At 37.9% G+C, this 8,693-nt stretch overlaps 1 protein-coding gene across 1 annotated transcript in view; it reads right to left on the bottom strand.

Moving 5' to 3' along the window:
- Positions 1–6,104, bottom strand: part of SS18 (synovial sarcoma translocation, chromosome 18) — a 39,462-nt gene extending 33,358 nt beyond the window's left edge. Inside the window, exons 1-2 of the mRNA XM_009700734.1 lie at positions 6,028–6,104; positions 4,640–4,724 (exon numbers count right to left, since the gene is read on the bottom strand). Of these exons, the coding sequence (XP_009699036.1) occupies positions 4,640–4,724; positions 6,028–6,104 (162 nt within the window). The remainder of the gene's footprint in view (positions 1–4,639; positions 4,725–6,027) is intronic.
- Between the last annotated feature and the right edge of the window lie 2,589 nt (positions 6,105–8,693).

The raw sequence follows: 8,693 nt of genomic DNA, 5'->3' as shown, positions 1-8,693 counted from the left end.
AAGCAGATACCACAAACAGACTTTCTCCTGTACTACTACAGATATCAGACTTTCCCAGGCATTTGGTACATAAGTGTACAAGAACTTTATTAATTGAGGACTCCTCTCATCTTCAGTAGCTGCAGTTTTATTCATAAATTTTATTTTAAGCTATTTAAACTGAGCCACATTTTTCTTTTCTGGATGCCATCTTACTTTTTTCAAGAAAAACAGTATCAAGATAATTCAATGTATTTTAGACAAGTTATGTTCAAAATGAAGCCTACAAAAAAAAAAAGGCAGAGTGCACCGTTCAGTTCCTAAGACTCTGAGTTGTTTCTACAAGCTAATCGCATCACAAGTACATTAAAACCATAGACTGAACATCACCCCTTTGAAAAATACTAAGGTGTATTAAGATCGTATGAGACTTTCCACTAATTGAGTAAAACCATTCTTACATTGAAGACTCCTATTTAGCCACCTGAACTCTGCAACTTTAAAAAAACCAAACAACTAAACAAAACCATCTTCCAATCAGGAATTTGAAGAAAAGTTTTAGTCAGGTGCTAGTAATGATGTTTAATGGTTCTACCTCTTGAAGAAGTTTCTTTGGAAGTAACCGGCACTTCAGTGTTTGTTGATGCTGGGTGTTTTATAAAAAGTAAATCACCATTTTATATCAAGTGTTTTGATAACTAAAATGGCATGGACTCCACCCTAATCTGTGTGACAAGTTTGGGAACAGCATACATTAGGGTATTTCACAAGTCCCATAAAAAGCATTAGTTTTGAGCAAAGTGTCTCAAGGAAGAAAAAAAGATCACTTTTTATTAATAAGTTTATTAATAACCTTTCCCATACTATGAAATTAAAAAAAACAACTTAACATGATGAGTACAAACACAATGAGTTTTCTTTGAAGTCACTTCCCATACAGAGTTTAGCTCGCTACTGGAAGAAACTGGCAGTTTCAATATAAAAGAAAACTGGTATGTTATAGAAGTGAGTAATAATCATAAGTATTTATTTTCATCACCTGTTTGAAATACACACTGAAATCAAGTGCTCTGTATGTTGGCAGAAGGCAAGTTGCATTATGTAAGAAAAATTCTGGGGAAAAAAACCCTACTTTTTCTGTGTTTAAAAAAAACCAAACCAAATGTTTCAAATCAAGTAATTCCTGCAGACCTCAATATTTGTACCTGTTATAAAACCAATGCCAAAATGAAAAGGCTGGAGTGCAGGACAAAAGTTCCCCTCTACTTTTCCCAATACAGTGATGGTCATGCATTGTTTTCCTATAAATATTTGGCAAAATGAAGACATATGTGGAAAGGAAAATGTCCAAGCGGAAAAGTTTTGGGGTTTTTCAATTCAATAGTTAGCAATGACTTTTTAATGCCACTAAAACACTCTCTCTCAAGAAAACAAAAAAAAGTCAGGGAGGATAAGATGCCTGTTCTGCAGTTCGATATTTAACATGTTTAGAAATACACACACACATACAATACTTCACTATTGTTTTTTGGAGGTTCTCTTAGAAGGCCCAGTAACAAGCCTTAATTGCACCTTTGCTCTCTACAGTTCAAGGAGATTAATACTTTGCTGTTGCCTCGCTCAAAAGTAGCACCAATGAAAATCAAAAGAATGCAACAGTGTCATGTTCCTCACCATACAAGCCCTTTTCGGGAAGCTATTTTATCCCATATGGTGGTGGTAAATAGACTTCCAACTGCTGTCCAAGGAAGAGAATACCTGCCATAACTTAGAGGCAGCAACAAGCTGGATCGACTTCACACGTGGACTTAGTCACCACTCTCGCTGGGAGTATACTCCAAAACAGTCCTGCCCTTAACAATGCTGCTGTTCACATGGCTGAGAAAAGGCTGGTTGACTCAAGGAGATTAACTTGCGCTTCTTTTGTCTTCCGACGTGAAAGGTCTCTTACCCCAGAAGTCATAATTTAATACTCTAAATGTGTCATGCATACAAAGACAACAGAAGCTTTTTTATGACACTGGAGTTTCAAAGTCTTTCTAGCTCCCTTCACCCACACTGTGCAATGCTTGCTTCACCTGTTGCACCTCTTCCTCACTTCCAGGCCTCCTTTATAGAAGCATTTCTCTGCACAACAGTCAGTTCACTATACTTTTGTTTAGTATAAGATTTATCTTGTTCTCTACAAGCAATACCACACTTTCAGAAAGGATGTATAGTCATTTGATTAGAATAGTGCATTCTAAAAGATGTGGATAGAGGCACAGAAGCGGACTACAAGCATTTTTCCCAACAATATGAAGCATTAAGTCTAGAGGAATATTGCGAGAGGATACAACGAAGTTATCATCTGGTTCAAGTCATTTTAGCTTATATTAAAAACTCCAATGAACCCGATCATTTAGCTCTTTTGTTCAGTATGAATGCTATCTTAACAGCAGTATTCTCTTTTCAACCTCATTTTATCACATAAAGCATTTTTATAAAAAGTAATGGTTGTGAAATTTCTTGAGAATGTATTTACCCGATTAAAATAAAAACTAGATAAAATTCAAACAAAAAAGAAAGTATAGCTTACTAGAGAAACAATCTTCCAGATATGAATAGATCAGATACACTCCAACTTCAGAAGCTATCCAGACTCAAGCCCTCCTAAGTTATGTGGGAAACTACTGCAATGGTAGTATCATAAAGTTCATGTATTTTACTATTAAAAATAGTAGATGTTTACACACAGAGTATCTTACTCCATATTTAACTGTTGCCACCCACAATGCTTTAATTCAGTAAGACTGTTCAACAGCTGACACAGAAGCATGGTGAACAGAAACATAATACTTCCAAGTCAACTTGAGCCTCATCAGTTCTTAAATAGAAAGCCAATAAGCAAAAAGAGTTTGAATTAGTTTATCTTGCATTTAAAAAAGCAGTAGCTCACATGTTCCCAAATTCTTCTGGCTAAAATTTGTTGGGAAGACAGAAAGAATTCACAGAATATTTTTCTAAAAACCTCAAAAAAAAAGTAATTTTATCTGATTATGTTATCTTTGAAGATTTGCATGAAATGTGATTTGACTTGGCAGGTCAGAGCACCTACGCTTAGGTAAGACTGAACATCAGAATGTCATTTTGTATTTTAGTTTGAAACAAAACCCAAGAAGCTACCTTTTTATTTCCCCCCTCAGTTGTCCAAAGAGGACTCCCCACACACAAAACCACACTATGTTATTTTCTCACTACTGTGGAATATTCCTTACATTCAATATCAGAAATGCACTTCAGTCCTGATCTGCAAAAGTCTTTCCCGACCCTATCTTCATTTTGTTTTAAGAAGATAATGTCATCACATTCAACTGTAAGAACAGGGCTGTTCACCAGGGACTAGGATAAGGTCAAATTCATTTCCAGTTGTCATCAGAACCAGGATATGAATTAAGCCTCCAAAAACATATTAGTTGAGTAATACACACAGCCCTTTTAAAGGTTTCTTTCCCTCCCCCTCAGCTACAAGCATGGATTTATAAAAAGAGAAGCCTCTACAGGCACAACAGGTTGGACATAATGAAGCACTGTTTCTATAGTCCTCTAGGTACCAACTTGAAAGGATGCTTCGCTAGTAGCGATGATTGGAGAACACTTCTCCAGAGACCAAAGAAAAAGTAATTCAATTTCAGTTGGTGAAAACTAGTATCTAGGAATGGCTGTTTTATAGACATTCTTTTTAGCTTTATATTACAGAAATGAATCAAGACTATATTAATTCAAGAAAAGTCTTATTACTGAAAAACAAAGAACATCCTTGTGTTACTCACAATGAACTCCCCAAGCTTTCCAATTAACACAAAAAGCAAACAGATAGCAAGCTATTTTGATGTTTGTTCTATCTTTCCTTACTGCTCCATAAACAATGGAAAGGGGGAAAAATTTGAGGTATCTTATAAAATAAAGGGTTCAGGAATACAGATTCAGAAAAAAAAGACAGCAAGTATTATCCAAGAATGCTTCATTTGTAAAGTGATGCAGCGTTTCAAGTTAAGCCTGTGTGACCTTATTTCTTGCATATTATCGTTATCCACCTTAAAAAATGTTGCTTTCTGACACAGGACAGAGGCAAAGAATTTGAGACTCACCTAGAGTGCAGAAAAGCAGCCAAAGATTTACTCAACCTCAGCCTACTAAGGCAAAAGAATGGATGATACTCCAGCAAAAAAAACCCAAGAAAATAGTAATAAAACACCCCATCCCATCCCCCTCCACCTTTCCCTAACTTAAGAGGAAAAACAGAGTACTGCTGTAGGAGCTAAGAGCCATACCACTAGAGTTCTCAGATGAGGGGAAAAAAAAAAAAAAAAAAAAAAGAAAAAATACACCAAAAAAATTACTGACTATGAGGCAGGCCAGATAATCTGTGCACCACGCTTTTAATTCAGAACAACAGTCTTCAGTTAAACATTTTGAGCAAGACCTAGGCAGCAAGATTACTCCAAATACAGCATGAAGAGACACTGCATCATGTATTTGTTGTACTTTAAATCATAGGCTAAATGTTTGGTCATTACCTCAAACACTTCTGTTTGGTTTGGGTTTGTTGTTTTTGTTTTTTTTTCTCCAGGGACCCAAACGAAATCTATTCCCTACTTTTACACTATTTTGTACTTACTGCTGGTAGTAGCGACTGCATGTTCTGGTTGGAGTCAGCTATAGTGGCTAGGTAAACCAAGTTTGTATGCAGCATCTGCTGGTATCTGTCAAAATAAACAAAAGCAAAATAGATCTTAAGTCACAAATACAGTTAACATCAGAATTTAATTCTACACATGTAAAGAAAGTTATGTATGTAAAACAAGACTCAAAAGACTTACAAAAGTACCATTATTAGGAATCCCAAGCTTTTCCCCCTCACACTTACCCAGTCTTTCCTAGTTCTCCATCAAATCTGTGCCTTTATTTTCTCTACAACTTCTGCTTTGCTATGAAACATCTAAAGCTGGGTGACACTGTTCTCACCTATTTCACTTCCTGCCCTAAACTAAGTCACCAGGAGACATACACGACTGTGCGTGTGGTTGCTCTGTGTAATTTCCATCACCAACACCTTTTTTTCCTTCTATTATGTCCCCAAATACAAAACACCATAGACTTATGTGAATTGTGACCAAGAACAGTGCAAACATTTCATCAGGACTCTTGAGCTTTCGAAGTTTGCTGTGGAATGATTTTTCTGCTATAGAATCACATTCCAGTCTTAACATGCAGCCCACAGTCACAAAAAATACCCTGAAAGCAGGAACAGATTACAAATATGTAACCACAGGCTTGCAAACAGCTTAATACAGTAACTATGCTATAGTAAAAGCACTCCCTTAAAGCAAGAATACCTGCTATTTATGACCCCGCTCCTACTCCCAGACTAACAGCTCTCTTCCTAAGGAACTCGAGCCATTCTCTGAGGCCCTGTCACATGACTCCATATTTGTCTGATTACAAGGGTGCCGTGATCATCCCATGCCTGAAAAGAGTAAAGGGAAAATAACATTCCTTAATAATGCACTCCTTCCACAGCTCTTGGATCACTCTCCAGAGACCCCACTAGACAGGAAGTCCATGTGGGATATTCTGGCAGGCCAAACTTTTAAGACAAGCCTGTTTGTTCTTGGGCAAGTGGTAAGCAGGTAGTTTTCAAACATGCCATCAGGAAGAAGAAAGGTCTGTTGCTACATGATTTTGAAAGGTCTGAGGAGAAAACTACCTCTTTCCCAAAGTGTAATTACAATGCAGAGGAAAAAGATCTTGGTTATAGAGTCTCCATTTTTAGGAGTGTCATCATCATGACATCAACTTGCAGTAGGCAAGACGCAGCATTTCAGTGATGGAAGTGATAGTCACACCACAAATAAAGAAACCCCATGAATTGTAAGTGTATCTGTAGCAATACTTTTCTGTTCTTCACAGCAGAGTTCTCCTACAAGGCGAGCTAAACAAATCAAGAATGGTGATCTATAGATGGAAATTCACCCAGTCCACAGTAGATTTGGATTAATGCCTTACTGAGAGCATTCAGACGTCTTTCCTTTGTTCTGATAGTCCATTATACACTGAATAAGATGGTTATTTTCATCCAACATCTGAAACAATAAAGAAAAGGTTTGGAGTAAGTTTCATGTTATTTGTGGAAACAAACTGAACACATATTTGAGTCTCACTCCTCAGAGTTTTTAAAAACAAAAAAAGTAGTATTCCAGAAAGTTCTACTTTAACCAATTATCCATAGAACACTCTTTTGCTCCCATTTTCTCCCTCAGATTAGTTTTACAGCTTTCAGTTTAAAGGTTTTATACCACTATTATAGCTACATTTGCAAAGCTTCCCATTCAAATATCTATGCTAGTTCTGCATGAAGTTCTTAAGAAGTTTTGAAAGTTTTGCATCTCTTCATTTGATCTCTACCAAAAAGTTTACTTAAAAATTTATGCCCCAAGCTCTTCTCCTTTAAAGCCTTCAGCTGTTCATAAATTTAATAATCAACAGCATTGAAATTGTTATTGTTAGAAACTGAGCTTATCAGACAGGTTTGTTTCAAGGAAATGCACTGCAAAGCTAGGCCGTATTTACATGAAGAATCTCCAATTAAATTGCACTTTATAAATATTTTGTATAACAGGTACAATAAATCTGTTATACTTCAGAATTGTACAGGAATATGAACATATGTGAATTAATTTTCAGGGGGTGGCGGGGAAATAGTAGTCCTAAAATCATGGGAAATTGCAGATCTCATGGCTTTCTACAAACAGCTCATGAATTCAAGGTATTCCAAGCTCCATAAACAGGGGAAAAAAATGAAGCCTGGTTTCCTAGAGCTGCACATCCCCACACTTGTGTCTTTTTAACCACTCTCCCACACTCTGATAGGCAAGAGTCAGCAGAACCATGGCTAATCTGAGCTACCCGCCAAGTTACCCATGTCAGCTGAACTAAATGGAACGTTTACTGCCAAATGGAAGCAAAGGGAGAAATCAATGCAAAATCTTCACCACAGTGTAAGACTAGTTTAGATCTCTTTACTCTACCCAGCTGATGAATTTCACAAAACTAGTAGGATCTTAACCATCTGCAAGACTCTTTCCTTCTTCCAGACATGGTTGAGACTAGCCAAAAGGCCCATGCTTCTACAAGGAAAGCACAGTCTTATTACATCACCTTTATTTCCCTAGGAATCCAACTTAAACAAATTCCATAGGAGGGAAAAAAAGTACTGACACTTTTTTCCTCCTGACTAATCCACCTTTGTATGAAAAGGAGTCAGGAACCTCATGCAGTCCACTCAGAACTTATAGCCATGTAAGAATGAGCCAACCAGCTGAGTCCTCCTAAGTTCGGTAATTCACCAGAACTGACTATAATGATCGCCGAGCAATTATTTTGCCTGAAACTGCTGGATCTGTAAAAACTGCCACTAAGCACTAAACACAGACAGAACTACAGCATTCCGAGTTACCGTCTGAGCCTCAGAACTAGGCAGAACTCTGAAGAGGATCACAAACACACTGCTACACAGACACATTTCACATATACCAACATCAAGTTTTATAAGGAACACAGTAGCCATTTTCACCAGGAAAAATAAGGATAAAGGAGTTAATACCTTTGATACAAAAGTCTAAAAGAGCACTTGCCAAGGAAGCCTTGAATCAAGGTCCTCCTCAGAATGTCTCCCATCTTCTAGAGGAAGGCAGGAGACACTTAAAGCTTAGCAGACAGGTAAAGCTTCAGGGTGCCAGTCAGACAGTTACATCCTTCACTGTCACCATGTAAGATGGACCTCAGGGTGGGGGAATGCAAGGGCCAAGAGGAAAGCAAACAAGAAAGAACACAACTGTATCCTAGACGGGGCTGCAGGCACCGTTTTATACAATTTTGATTGAGCATTTGCTGATAGAAAACTGAAACAGTTCTTTAAAAGAGTTATAAACACCTACCATCAAAACAGAATTTAGTTTCCAGCTGGATGAAGACACCTCCAGGGCTTCTGACAGTTTATGTACATTACCAAGACTATTCAGCTTTAACTATACTAGGGTTTTGCCAGCACACCACCACCACCAAATTACTGGGTTGACTACAGCACAAGAAAAACTTAATTGTCTGCATTCACCATCCGCACCCCAGTGACCTGAAGTCTCTACTGACTGTCTTTAGGCAGCTTTCTACCCAGCAGGTATGTATTTTTCACCTACACTTCTCAAGCACTGACTTCTGCTACATAATGGTGGAGGTGTCCATTATAACTCTGGGGTCTTCTGTGAGGTTCTCACCCCTACAACATCCACCTTGTTGACACTCTCATTGTCTACTAAATCAGAGGTTATTTATAGCTACCAAAAAGGCTCTCACACAAGCAGCTTGTAGTAATCTGAAATCTATTTGACTCATGGCTATTTACGCTGATAACAGTGTGATTCTTCAGTTAAGTTTCTAAACACCACCAAGTTACCAGTGAACTTGAACATGCTCCTTTGCTGCTGCCGATACAAAACATCGTGGATTATTACAAATCCCATACATGCTTTCCTTTGATTGCTTCAGCGACTTAACTTGCTCCCTCCCACTTAAACGGAGTCGTTCGGAGTGGCTGTCGTTGGCTCCGACCATAATGATCTTTAACAACACTCAGAAGTTGGGGGGCCGGGGGGGGGGAAGCCTTACCACCAGGC

The sequence above is a fragment of the Cariama cristata genome, unplaced genomic scaffold, assembly GCF_000690535.1.
Source record: "Cariama cristata isolate BGI_N322 unplaced genomic scaffold, ASM69053v1 scaffold10305, whole genome shotgun sequence".
NCBI lineage: Eukaryota > Metazoa > Chordata > Aves > Cariamiformes > Cariamidae > Cariama > Cariama cristata.
This window is presented reverse-complemented; position numbering and strand designations above follow the sequence as displayed.